We start from the raw sequence: 14788 nt of genomic DNA, 5'->3' as shown, positions 1-14788 counted from the left end.
GTGCTCATGAGTAAACGTATTCACTGTGCTGTCAAATGTTCCCTGTCAGTGTTTTCTGGTCATATCTGATGTTTCTGGATTAATATTGCTGCTGCATTAATGTGTGTGTTGTATTTAATGCTGTAATGTGCTCATTTGAACTCCTTTATATACTGTCTGGTAGTGAATCTACAGAGATGAATCACATTCTTTAAGATCACATGTTTGTAGCTTCACTGTCCTGTAAGAACCAGGTATCTGTAAGAAGTCAAACTGCCCTGTTCTCTGCTTTGTGACGATGCATTTTGCAGCAGAGTCGTTCAGCCTAAGAAGTATTTTTTCTTAAATATTTCTGCAGCACACGAGTTGAATCGACATTTCGTCTTTCCCTGCACTGCATGGTTTGTGTGCATTCATAAATACTGAACTGACTGTAGTGCTGCAGTGTGGCGGACACAAGCTGCTGGGGTGGCTTCTGACTTTCATCCCCCGAATCACCCCCCGCGTGGCAGGAAGAGGCTGCAGCTCCACTTTGTCCTCTGCGTGTCAGCGAGATCTGCAGCCGCACAGACAGCAGTGGGAGCTTCGCTGCTGATGAGAGGAGTCGTTCTGCAGTGAGGCGTACTGATGATGTCTGTAGCCAGGAATCAAATAAAAGTAGGACGACGGGAAGCACCGTGAAACACCTCTTTAAATGTCAAAGTTTGATTAAAAGAGAAAAGGAGAAGGGCATATTAATGGGCTTGCTTCTTGCAACTTTGCATATTTTATCGGTAAAATGATGAAAATGGATTCAAATTCTGGTGATTTAATTATTCATGCTCCCGGTGTTTAATCATTTAGCTGCTCGCGGGACAAAACACAACAACGTGGACTCATATATTGACTACAGCAGTATATTCCATCACATATTATTTCCATAATTTAGTTATTGTGAGAATACAAAAGAAGTGATCTGTTGCATTTTGTATTCTTGTATGAACATACTTTAAAGGGCAATACATTTGATTTTGCACTATTCCTCGTGTGGTTTGGATGCACTGATGATGAATAAAGCATCTTTTAATCTATCTTTCTATCTAATCTGTGGATCACACTCACGTTTATTCCAATTCAGACTTGACTAATATATATATTTGTACGTTGTGTGTGTACATAACATATATATATATAACCCAAGAGGGTTCAAACCAGGAACCCTCTTGCTGTGAGGCAACAGTGCTTACCACCACCCCACCATGTCGCTCCCTGATGTATAAATAAGGAGAGGCAAAAGAGCAACCTTTGTCTAATGCCAGCAAGAGAAAAGTTCCAAAAGTACAACTGAAGAAAAGAAAATTGTTTGTTTTTTTGGCAATAACTCTGTGTTGGAAGAAATGGTTTTGAGATGTAACTCCATACAGAAGGGCCCCAGCCGGGATTCAAACCAGGAACCCTCTCGCTGTGAGGCAACAGTGCTAACCACCACACTGAGTGTGAACAAATAAAACAATTTCTGTCAAATATGTGAGATGTGATTATGTTGTGGTTGATTCTTCATTGTGTAATCTCTTATAATATAACTTTAAAACGCTGATGCACGAGCATCAGTATGACTCGTACCAGCTCTTATGAGAAAAATATCACTTTATTTTGAAACAGAAACAGCAGTGACATTTCTCAGACTAAAACATAAGTGTGTTCAGCAGGTTCAAGTAGTTTCTTATTTGTACATAGCAACAAAAAAGTGGATTTCTAGGAAAACTTGTAGGAACGAACCGTGATCAAAGCTGCAGTGTTGCATCAACATCTCTGACGATGACGTGAATCCATCTGCACAAACACACAGAGCAGCAGGAGGCTGACGGAGAACCAGCAGTGGTCGACATGTTCTCAGCCCGACTCGTCACATACGGACGCTTTGTCAGGACCCTCTTGTTGTCACTCGTCACGCCCTTGGTGGCTCTGAGCCTCAAACTGTGATGCTCCATGACGTTTGCTGTTTTAAGCACGAGGAACACGTGGTTAAAGTGTAATTCTGCCGCAAAATCATCTTTAACGAGGAAACTTGGAGAGTTGCTAACAGCCGGACTTGGCTAACACTGATTAGCTCTGGGCAGTACGATGAATGCATTAAAATGTCTTTTTTAACCACTAATACTGCTCAAACTTCAGCATGATAGCACGGTAATTTTGAGCATGTTAACATGCTGTCATTAGCATTTAGCTGATTTAGTACACCTTCATATAGCTGATAGCATGGCTGTAGACTCTTACACTCATTCAAATGTTATTTACTTAAAGTGTAAGACCTTTTTCGGCACTTGCACACATCAAATAAGCCATTGTGTATGAGCTGATTAGCTCAGGGCAGTACTGTGAAGGCATTAAAGTGTCTTTTTTAACCACTAATACTAATACGTAACAGCAAACCTCTGCAGCAGCATGAGAAGAGTCCCTACACAGAAAACAAAGCTCAGATGGGCTCCTTCCTTTGGGATTGACTTTGCTAATCCACTTGAATGGACTTTACTATGACAGGAGCTGGTACAGGGGCCAGTAGGTAAGTCTTTAAAACACTCTTTTATAAACACCGTGTTCACTAACTACGCTGTTGGTGCTTTGTTTTCTGTGTAGGGACTCTTCTCATGTTACTGCAGAGGCTTGGTGTTATTTTGAGCAGCATTAGTGGTTCAAGAAGACGTTTGAATGCCTTCACTGTGCTGCACCGAGCTAATCACTGTTAGCCACGTCCGGCTGTTAGCGACTACAAAATTTCTCCATTAACAGTTCATACACGATAAAAAAACTGTCTCAATGGCTTATTGGATGTATGTAAGTGCCGAAAAAGACCATGGGATGATTTCAAGGTTGTGAATTCAAACAAATCTACGCAGCTCTGTTTAAGCAACAGGGTTAGGAAAGAGAAAGTGCTGTGTTTGTATTGCTGCAGTAGGGTTTACTGTTGAAGGTCTGTTGCGTCGCACACTGTACGGACGGTAAAAGCTGCAGTGTGCAAACGAAGACGGCCTCGGCAAAGCGTCTGTATTTGACACCCTGCATGAGAACGTAAGGAAGAAAGTAAGGGTGTAGCGATGGGAAGTGACAAGTTTTGTTCATTACAGCCTGGAAAAAACAAACCCACTGAACGGAGACAAAGGCGTCTTTTAAGATGACTGCGACAGAAAAAGCCGCTTCCTCTTCCCCTCAAAATAGAAGACGATTCATCGAGTGCTGCTTTTACTGAACACATGCACGCGTTAAAGGGCCCGTTTTGAAGGCAACTTTCTTTCTTTTGTACAAAAAATGCGCGTATTCAAACAGCGCAAACCCACGAACAACGACAACATTGTGATTATGATTCTGTAATTATAATATTTGCTCATATACACGTGTTCTGTTTTTAATACCCTCTACCTTCTCTGAGATCTCAGATGCTTAAAAAAGTTAAACCGGTCGTGAGAATGTGATTTTTGGTTCGTCGTGACAGAACAGTCGACGAAAGAACTTAAAGTTTTAACATGTGTAAAGTGTGAACTTGTTTTATTGTGCTTCAGTGAACTCTTTTTCCAGCATTTTGAATCTTTCTTCAACTCAAACACGTGAATATCTCGGAAAACTCGTAGCAACGAACCGTGATCAAAGCTGCAGCGTTGCATCAACATCTCTGACGATGACGTGAATCCATCTGCACAAACACACAGAGCAGGAGGCGGACGGAGAACCAGTAGTGGTCGACGTGTTCTCAGCCAGACTCGTCACATACGGACGCTTTGTCAGGACCCTCTTGGTGTCACTCGTCATGCCCTTGGTGGCTCTTTGATGCTCCATTACGTTTGCTATTTTAAGCACGAGGAACGCGTGGTTAAAGTGTAATGCTGCCGCAAAATCATCTTTGCGTAAAAATTAATCTTTCTTCAACTCAAACACATTTTCAAACGCCAAAGTCTAACAGGTTATTAATGAATAACTGATGAATTACACAGATACGATGATACAAATGTAATTAAAACTGAATTACCCATATTTTAATGTATCTAATTATGTAACAGTCTATCACTTCCATATTCAATGAAATCCTTTCTGGCTCTGACTTGTGATCTACAAATCATGTCAAACTTTGTCTCCATCATTTGCTGATGAGGTGAAACTGCGTTGTGTTTTTCTTTTGGCTTCAAGACACGCTGTCGACTTTCCTCATAAACAAACAAAACTCATAGTTGCAGTCAGTGTTACTCACTGAAACGCAACGTGTTGAACGCACTTCCCTCCTCGTAAAAACATTTGAAAGGTATTTTTAATCCTGCATTGTTAGCATCCATGTTTATCTCGCCGTTTTAAAGGTCCAGTGCTCGTTTTCAGACTCATCCTTGTATTCTGGGTCTCTACTAGAACACAATCACATGCTTTAACGTGCATTATGAATTTACCTGTATTCAATAACCGTCTATTTCCTGTCTCTTTAAGCCACGTCTGCTCTGATTGGCTTGCGAGAAGAACCTTTGCAGAGGTACTTAAGTAAAGCCGTGGGTGGAGATATTCAGATGAGGGGCGACATATTCTAAAGCGGGGTTTATACTTTCTGCGTCTGCGTGTCCATGAATGTCCGGTACAAGTTTGCTGACGCCGTATGTTTAAAATATGCCTAAACCTTAAGGATCCTGCATGTGACAAGGGAATAGAGACAGATCTGAATGGCTTGTTGAGTCCCATGTGTTTTTTTTTTAACCTAGGCAGCCAAGAAACCTGACTGGGTTTACTTATTTTACAGTTTATGTGCTGGTAGAAACTCTATATATAACAAATCTATGTGCAAAAGCAATGAAAAGTGAGTTTTCCGTGATATATTCAAAGTGTGACTGGCTGTTGTGCAGGAGCAAAACTTACTGTACTTATAAATTCTATTAACAAATTGAGCTGGATGAGAAAACTGCAGCAGAAAAAAAATGGTGTTGTCTTATCATCTGCTGTCATCTGCATCCTCTCTTCTCTTTATTTATCTTCCTCCTCTTCGTCTTCATCGCCCTCCCCGTCACTGTCACTGTCCTCTAACAACCGGGACTCCTGAGCCAGCCGCTGCGCCACGGCTGTAACCATGGCAGCGCCCTTCCCGCTGCCGTCCTCCGAGACGAGGAAGGTGATGTCACACTCGGGGGCGAGGAGGCGCACCGTTGCCTGGAGCTCCTCGCTGAAACTACAGGAAGGTGGAGGAGGAGAGGAGGGGGGGAGGATGAGGAGTGAACGGGAAGAGGAAATATTCAGAGAGGAGGGAAAGAGTAGAATATATTTCATTGTAATGAGCAAATCTTTTATTTATGCAACATCTTCTGCAGAAAGGTGTCGTTACACACAAGAACGAGAAGCGACCAGACTTTTTAAACACCCAGGAGGTGTCGTTTGTGTTTTTATGTGTTTTTTTCAAACGTGGGTTCTTCTCACAAAGACAGGAAGTGTGTTAATGTGTCAACACCGAGCGCCGCCTCCTGTGTCCTCACACACACATGTTGTATATAAATAGGAGGATTTCTTATAATCACAAAATTGAGAATGGAAAAGAAAGAAAAGAGGCGACGACCACGACGTCTTCCTCTCATCACGGCTCACTGACTGTTCCACTTTGCAGAAACACACAAAATATAAAATAATGTGTTTTAACGTTCATTGATAAAAGTGTGAAGTGTGTTTACACGTCTCTGTATTTTCCGTTACAGGGGAGTTTGTCAGCAACGTCACTTTTCAGGGAATTTCGGATGATTTTCTCTTCTTTAAAGTGAATATTCCTTTTTTTTATTGTTTATTTTGTTAAAAAAAGGAGACGGGAAGTCCTTGAATACAAGAACATCCATACAAGAAATATCTTCTCCACTTCTTTTCACATTTAAATCTGAATAAATTACAAATCAGAGGTTAAATATCATTGAATTAACTAATGATTAATTAACTGAGCGGCAGTAGCAGAGTCCATAGGTGACTTGGCTGGGAACTGTAGGGTCGCTGGTCCAAGTCCCTGTGTGGACCATGTATGGAGTGTGGACTGGTGGCTGGAGAGGTTCCAGTTCACTCCTGGGCACTGCCGAGGTGCTGTTGAGCAAGGCACCGAACCCCCAACTGCTCGGGGCGCCGGTCACTGGCAGCCCCCTCACTCTGACATCTCTCCATTGGTTGCATGTATATAGGTCCTGTCTGTGCATGTGTGTATTTCGGGCCTGTGTGTGTGTAACATGAATAATAATAAGAGTGAAAAAATTGAACTTCCCTGTTGCCGGATCAATAAAGTTCTTCTTCTTCTAAAGGTTTATCCGTCCCATCTTAAACTGGTGACTCTTAATTTTAAACTAATAAATGCATTTTCTTTTTGAAGCTTGGTGATATTGAGTGTGTGTGTGTGTGTGTGTGTGTGTGTGTGTGTGTGTGTGTGTGTGTGTGTGTGTGTGTGTGTGTGTGTGTGTGTGTGTGTGTGTGTGTGTGTGTGTGTGTGTGTGTGTGTATTAATAATAAGCTTGTAGCTTTCTTTTGAAGCTACAAGCCAAAGAGGAAAACTTTTACTGATTTTCAACTGGTTGACACAAATCTGCTGGTTCTGGTTTCTTCTGCTTATACAAGTCTATTGACCTCATCCTGTACCCTGCACTGTGCAACATGCCTGTACTGAGGTCACTTCTGGTTTTGCACTATTTGGTCATATTTACTCATATTTATTCACTCCATATTATATTATTCAAAACAAACTAAACAAGAACAACTGCACTATATCATGTGAATATGTACATATGTCTATTTCTATTTCTTCCCTTTTTAAATTGAACTTTATTGCTTATTTTTGCTATTTTTTTATCTTATTTTGTAATATTCTGTTGCTGCTGTGACAAAAGAATTTCCCCGTCTGCGGTACATTAAAGGTTTTCTGATTCTGATTCTTATAATCTAACAATACACATGTTCATGATGCTATTATTAGAAGAAGAAGAATTACTTTATAAGTAATATAGGGAAATTGGATTTTTTCACTATTATTATTAATCATGTTACACACACAGGACCCGAAATACACACATGCACAGACAGGACCTATACATGCAATTAATGGAGAGATGTTTGAGCGAGGGGGCTGCCAGTGACCGGCGCCCCGAGCAGTTGGGGGTTCGGTGCCTTGCTCAACAGCACCTCGGCATTGCCCAGTCCACACTCGATACATGGTCCACACAGGGACTTGAACCAGCGACCCTACAGTTCCCAGCCAAGTCACCTATGGACTGAGCTACTGCCGCCCCTCAACCTCTTATATAGAAATAATTATAAACACATAATAATGTTAATAAGCATCTTATAACTTCAGGACTCATAAGGCCTTTATTATCTATGATCCTTATTATAAGGACCTCACTATGAAGCGTTTAAGTCATAAACTGCAACCAGAAACATCATTTGTGGTAAAACTTTAACTTAAACTTTAATTTTTACATTTCTCTTCACAAATATTTGGTCTGTATTTTCCTCATAGTGCTTCTTACTTGGGGTGTTTTCTGTAGACCGTGCCGTCCACCCCCACTGTCGTCTTCAGATGGTCCAGCCCCCGGTTGACACGGATACGGTTGGCAAGTGTTGCCAGGGCAGCGGCGCAGAGACGGGCAGAGCGCGAGGAGATGACGTCGCAGACCAGACGCACTACGCGGGAGTCGACTGAATTCCACTTGAGTCCCAGTTTGGTCAGAATATTCTGGGTGTTTTCCAGACCGTCGTCCTGCCTGAACCGGAGACGGAGACAGGGAGGAAAGACACACAGTTGGTGTGGTTCGCTGTTCTGAAAGTGGTGTAAAAACGTCTGTAACGGCTCAAATAAACTGGTCCTGCCTTCAGGTTAGGTAGAGAAATCTTAAGAATCAGTGCTTCAAATTATTATATGACACCTGACAGCAGCATTGACGCAATTCAATTCAATTCAGTTTTATTTATAGTGCCAAATAATAACAAACTTTATCTCAGGACACTTTACAGAGTAGGTAAAGACCAAACTCTCTGACTTATTTATGATTTACACAGACCCAACAATTCCCCCGTAGAGTACGGTGGCGTTGAAAACCTTCACTATGACAGACAGGAACTTGGCACAGACGCAAAAGACCGCATGGATTTAAAAAGATTTATCCGCAGTCCCCACCCGACCACATCTGGACGTGCCCGAAGCGTGCTGAATTTTGGTGCGATATATTTCAAACCCTCAAACTTAGACTTGTCCTGTCTGACCCGAGCCGTCCCTTGGCACCTGAATCTAAACTGCTTCCATCAGGACGCAGATTGAATGCGCCCAGATGCAGGACGGACAGATTTAGATCATCCTCGGTTCCAGTGGCTGTTGGCGTTCTTAACAAACCCTCAAACTTAGACTTGTCCTGTCTGACCCGAGCCGTCCCTTGGCACCTGAATTCAAACTGCTTCCATCAGGACGCAGATTGAATGCGCCCAGATGCAGGACGGACAGATTTAGATCATCCTGGGCTCCAGTGGCTGTTGGCGTTCCTAACAATTGATAGCACTGTGGTCACTTTAACTGTGTTTTTATCCAGTTTTTAATCCAGTGAGGCACCGTTGCACTTTGTTGATTGATGATTGTTAAGTGTTGTCCCATGTCACTCATGTCGTTGTGTATTCCATCTCTTTTAATTATCAGCTCTTTGTCATCGTATGTGTCATTATTATTGTGCATTTTACCGTTGTTGTTGCTGTTGTTTTTGCTTTTTGCTGTTTTTACTGTTCTGCAACTTGCCCTCCAGGGACAATAAAGATCTCTTGACTTGACTTAACACAAATTTGGACCAAAATCCCCTGACTGCTCTTTTTGGGCTCCCTCTGTCTTAAAATCTGCCCATCACTACACAACGTGTCGTGGCCTTTACCACCCCCCTGCTCGCCAGACGTAACATTCTCCTTTAATGGAAACATGTTTCTCCACCGACGCATAACAGTGGGATCCGTGAGATTTTACAATGTCAATACATTTTTTTTTACCTATATCTACTTATGTTACATGTCATTCAGATTCATGTTGGGTTTTGTTTGTGTCTTTTTTTTCCTCCTTAAAGCAGGAACACTGTACAACTGTTGTCCCTTTTTTTGTGTACTTGTCTGCAAAAATCAATAAAAACAGATTTATCGGACACTCACTCCTCAATCTCGGAGATGAACTTTGTCTCAAACGCGCCCGGGGTCAGCAGCGCCTTCGACGTGTGTCCGTTAAACAGCAGCTTGTCCTTCGTCAGCCTCACCAGCAGAAGCCGAGCGATTTCTCCCAAATACATGCCGCTGATCATCTTCTCGAAGCTACGGGAGAGAACACGAGAACAGAAAGAGGTGTTTTCTATAACTGGAAACACTTTATGGACTTGTACAGCACCTTTCTAGTCTTCTGACCACTCAAGGCGCTTTCACAGTGTTTGTCACATTCACCCGTTAACACGGAGATTCACACTGATGGCAGTGGACATCTACAGACCATCTAACCTAACCATTCACACCACATTTACACACCCATGCGCAGCACAGGGAGCAATTTGGGGTTTAGTGTCTTGCCCAAGGACACTTCGACATGGGCCTCCGGGGAAGGTGGGGATCGAACCTCCAATCTCTCCAATGGAGGACGACCTACTCAGCCACTGCCATCCTCATCATAAGACATATTGAATAAATCAGTCTGCATGTCTACAGTGACCGTAATGTCAGTCATTGGGTCCACCACTTTAGGTTCGTACAGACATTCATGTTCCCCAGAGGATGAACCCTACTGACCTTTCCTGCAGCGCCACCATGAGGTTCACATCTGTGGTTGTCAGTGAAACGTCTCCACAGTTGTTGGACGGATTGTCACGAAACGTGGCTCAGACATTCACGTTCCCCTCAAGATAAACTGTGGGAGCTTTGGTGCTCCGCTTATTTCTTTTCAACGCTTCGTATCATTATCAAAAAATATGCACCAACTGGACTAACGTATCAATACGCTGTGCAGGACAACCAATGATGTTTGTATTCTGGTGTTTGTAGTTAAACCGACCAGCTACGACCAACAATTATTGTCTTCATTATTTTGTTAATTCATTATTTAGTCTTTAGATGTTTTGTGATTTTCTTTTTTTGCACAATCGAGAAAATCGTTTCTAAATCTTTTCCCTTTTTTAGAAATGAATCATGTTTTTAATTGAGTTGATCACCACAGCATTTTTATACATGTTGAACTATGGAGACCTGCTTTTTATGAACGCTCCTGATCCGTTTTAAAGGAAATGGAAACTGTACACCACTGTGCTTTGTGTTTTTTACTGCTTGCAGCCATCGTGTACATCACTGTTCCTTATATGCCGTCGCCTATTATCCATCTTTGTACTCTCTCACTGGCTGACTTTTCATATACATCTTTTCTTAGACTTCTGCCTACATATGTGTGTTTGTACATGTGTAGAAACCTCAGCGACGTGGGCTGCGTTATCAGGACATCACACAGATGCACGTCCCGAGAGTCAGAACCGAACTAGGCAAAAAGGCTTCTACCTCTACCTGGAACGATGTGCATGACAACGTGAAATCGACACATCTTGTAACTCTGGGGGAGTTCACGGGCGTTATAAAAGACAGAGAAATAAGCTCAGTTGGATCTTGTCATTGATCGACAATTCTGTCCGCCCAACGCTCCAGTGCCCAAAGATTTTCAATTGAGTGAAAAACAGCAAATCGTGACATGTGAGAAGAAGCAGATAATATTTAAAACTGTTCTGTAAATGTTCTGTGGATGACCTAATTTAGTTTAATATAGCACTGAAAACATGTTCTAAGCACTCCGTCGTACGCACGTGTGGATGCCGGGGTTGATGGACGTCTTATCCACCACCTCGTCAAACTCCGTCTGGATGTCTCTCAGGGAGCCGTCGTCTCCGAAGCCGCCCCACTCTGTGTTGATGCACATCCGTCCGTCCTCGCCCTCCACGCGCTTCACATTCTTGATCTCCTCCATGTAGCAGGCGTTGGTTCCCGTGCCTTAAAAAGACGAGAAGCATGATGGGGATTTGTTTTTTGGTACCACGAGGCTTCAGCTGCCAGAATAACCGTGTAACCAGCATAAAAAACAAGACATATACAGAAATATTCGCCAAGGTGGCAACTCCTGATTCTTCTGCCGGTGATTTCGTTTGAATTGTGAAATAACGACACTGTAGGTCTATTAGTTATTTCCTTTGATGTCAATATTTTCTGGGAATTTATCAGTTTGATCATCAAAAAATGGCTGAGTGGCAAAAATTTAGCATTTTTTATGATGTTGGATGTGTCGTAACCATAGACTATATAAAAAATGGACGTAGCGTCTCCGTGAAGGTCTGTTCTCTGAACTTGATCCAATCGTACTCGCCTGCTCGAGTTGCCAAAGAGCATGTATGTGACGTTGGGGGGAGGGAGATACGTCCATCTGGCTGACGTTTACCTCCGAGGAGAAGAGAGGGCGACTCTACCTAATTTCTCCGTAAATAGTTCATACAGTAAAAAACTGCCTTGATGGCTTATTTGATATATGTAAGTGCAGAAAAAGACCATGGGATGATTTTGAGCCAGTATTACACTTGAACTCGTTCTTAACCCAAAACATGATCTCTTCTTTAACCTAACTGAGTAGTGTTGTTGCCTTCACCCTACCTCACCCTGCACATAGAAAAGTGATGCTAAAGGGGTACCCAGTGCTGACCATGCTGCTGTACTCGACATGTTGGGAGTAAGAATGCGTTGAATGAAGCCTTTTGACTTTGAAATATCTCAAAATTGGCGTTGAACGTATTGTTGAAAGCTCAGCTCCGCTCTCGGCCCGAGGTCAAACTCTAAAATCAACCCTTTAATCAATCAATCTTTATTGTGTCCGAGGGGGAAATTTGGTTTGCAGCCAGGCGACATCCGGCTGTTAGCGACTCTACCGGATTTCTCCGTAAATAGGTCATACAGTAAAAAACTGCCTTGATGGCTTATTTGATGTATGTGAGTGCTGAAAAAGGCCATGGGATGATTTTGCGCCTGAATTACACAATCTTTTCTTTAACCTAACTGAGTAGTTTTGTTGCCTTCACCCTACCTTACCCTGCACACAGAAAAACGATGCTAAAGGGGTACCCAGAACGTTAAAAGTGGCACCAGTGCTGACCATACTGCTGTACTCGACAAGTTGGGAGTAAGAATGTGTTGAATGAAGCCTTTTGACTTTGAAATATCTCAAAATTGGTGTTGAACGTATTGTTGAAAGCTCAGCTCCGCTCTCCGCGCGAGGGCCAACTCTAAAATCAACCCTTTAATCAATCGATCTTTATTGTGTCCGAGGGGGAAATTTGGTTTGCAGCCAGGCGACATCTGGCTGTTAGCGACTCTACCGGATTTCTCCGTAAATAGGTCATACAGTAAAAAACTGCCTTGATGGCTTATTTGATGTATGTGAGTGCTGAAAAAGGCCATGGGATGATTTTGCGCCTGAATTACACAATCTTTTCTTTAACCTAACCGAGTAGTTTTGTTGCCTTTACCCTACCTTACCCTGCACATAGAAAAGTGATGCTAAAGGGGTACCCAGAACGTTAAAAGTGGCACCAGTGCTGACCATACTGCTGTACTCGACAAGTTGGGAGTAAGAATGTGTTGAATGAAGCCTTTTGACTTTGAAATATCTCAAAATTGGCGTTGAACATATTGTTGAAAGCTCAGCTCCGCTCTCGGCGCGAGGGCCAACTCTAAAATCAACCCTTTAATCAATCGATCTTTATTGTGTCCGAGGGGGAAATTTGGTTTGCAGCCAGGGGACATCCGTCGGCCGTGCACACAATACACAACATCGGGGACAAGATAAACACAAGACACACAGATGACACTGTTAGTTAGAGTGGAAATTCTGCATATTGTGGTCTCGCTGGTTATTTAAATGAGGAAACACGTGGTGTGACATCAGGCTCTGCTGCAGTGATTTAAGGGATTTAGAGTTATGGCAGCTGCTCTGTACATTCACGTTAGAAATAAATAATGCTCACCCTTTATTTCAGCCTCTCCAACAAACACACAAGAGGGTAATCATTTCCCGAGGGAGGCCGTTCGCTTCATATTCCAGCGTGCAAACTAATTAGAGTTGAGAACGGAGACATTTAACCGCTTCAACACGACCTTCATTATACGTAATGTGATCATGCTGTGACATTATGTCCATTTGGTATGAAATGATGTTCTGTGGCTCGGAAACACCTGAGAGGACCCGGAGTGAAGAACTGACTCCGGGGTAATGCGGGTTAGAAAGGTTGTAGGTGAGTCAAAAGAGTCGTTCATGGGTCGGTTTTGTTAATGACACGGCCCGGGTGACTTAAAGACTTTTTCTGCACCAAATCCCGGATATTTTTCCCAAGATTCATGTGAGGTTTATCTGAGGACACGAGGACGTTGTTTACTTATTAAAATTGTTACCGATGATCATGCCGATCTCGCAGCCCTGGTCTTTGTAGCCGCAGCTCATCATCGTGCCCACCGTGTCGTTCACCATGGCAACTGAGCCTATATCATAGTCCTGCAGACAGAGAGAGAGAGAGAGAGATAGAGAGAGAGAGAGAGAGAAAAAAGACAGGTGTGTTGATTGTGTTTATGTGCTTCCTATTTATAATCCGTACACAAAATAACCTGCCTACACACACACATTGTGAATAGAGAAACGGTCACGTTGCTTTTTAAATCAGAGTCTGAGCAAAGAAACAAGACCACAAACTGCATCGAATCTGCCTCTTGTTCAAATTAATGGTTTAGAGGTGCATTGTGGGAAACAAACGCATGCGGGGCTGTTTTGCTGTTTGAGTTTAATGCATCATCCTTTTTGTTGTTTGTGTTTTCAACTGGACGTATAAAGAACACGACTATTGCTGCATCGTGCAACTAAAGATTATTTTCTTTATTAATTAATGAAGCATTCTGTTTCCAAAATGTAAGAATATAGTGATAAATACCTCTTATAGATTTCTAAGGAAGCCTTAAAGCAGGGGTGTCAAACTCAGGCCTGTGGGTCAAATCTGGCCTGCGGTGTAATTTTATTTGGCCCGCAAGATCATATCAAGGTTCTCTGAGAGCTGGCCCGCGAGTATAAAGCACATACACGTCTTCTTCTCTGTTAACAAACATGAGCATCCATGCTACCAGTCTCTGCACACACACTTAGTCCACCCCTCCCCAAAAAACGACCAAAAGAAAGATGGAGGACAGGAGCTTTCAGCAGCGCTTGGAGGCAGATGATCTGTGTCTGAAGGTAAAGAGCTGTTCTTCAGGGATTATAGGGGCTAAGTTAAAGGTCATAATCTGTGTTCACGCTGCCGCTGGTCTCCTAAAGAGGAGGTGCTGTGACGAACCACACGTGAAACAGAAACAGGAAAAGACTGCAGGTTGTCTCTTCTAATCTGTAGTTTCTGATTTTACTTCGTCAACTCTGGTTGTTTTTAAACTTGCTGCATAAATAAACTTTACTTGACTTGACTTTAAAACATAAAAATCAGCGTTTGAGCCTCAGTATTTTGCACTGACCCCTCTCCTGTGAATGGCTTCTTTCAGTAACTTCACCACGTCTTTGCCCTCCACGCCGGAGCAGTTGAAGCCTTTGGTCCAGCGGATCAGGATGCTCTGTGTAGAGAGAGCAGTTAATGTGAAAATTTAACACGAAAAAGACAAAAATGTTTAAAAGAATAAGCTGATTTTAATAATAAAAATAATGGATTGCATTCATATAGCGCCTTTCTCAATACTCAGGAAGGAAGAGTGGCTGCTAATCAGCGCCTACGGCCACCACAGTTAT

General features: G+C 42.6%; 1 protein-coding gene across 2 annotated transcripts in view; it reads right to left on the bottom strand.

Annotated features, from left to right (window-relative positions):
* Nucleotides 1–1595: 1595 nt before the first annotated feature.
* LOC310957137 (hexokinase-2-like) overlaps nt 1596–14788 on the bottom strand; it is a 31444-nt gene continuing 18251 nt past the window's right edge. Inside the window, exons 7-13 of one of the 2 annotated variants that reach the window (XR_014593499.1) lie at nt 14521–14616; nt 13423–13522; nt 10797–10980; nt 9121–9276; nt 7470–7703; nt 3742–5152; nt 1601–1890 (exon numbers count right to left, since the gene is read on the bottom strand). Coding sequence is in view for 1 of the 2 variants with exons in the window: in XM_083927578.1 (XP_083783704.1) it covers nt 4951–5152; nt 7470–7703; nt 9121–9276; nt 10797–10980; nt 13423–13522; nt 14521–14616 (972 nt within the window). In the remaining variant the exon portion in view is untranslated. Of the gene's footprint in view, nt 5153–7469; nt 7704–9120; nt 9277–10796; nt 10981–13422; nt 13523–14520; nt 14617–14788 lie in introns of both variants that reach the window. The other variant, XM_083927578.1, reaches the window with a different exon arrangement.

This window comes from Echiichthys vipera (assembly GCF_963691815.1).
Source record: "Echiichthys vipera genome assembly, chromosome: 14".
Classification (NCBI taxonomy): Eukaryota; Metazoa; Chordata; class Actinopteri; order Perciformes; family Trachinidae; genus Echiichthys; species Echiichthys vipera.
This window is presented reverse-complemented; position numbering and strand designations above follow the sequence as displayed.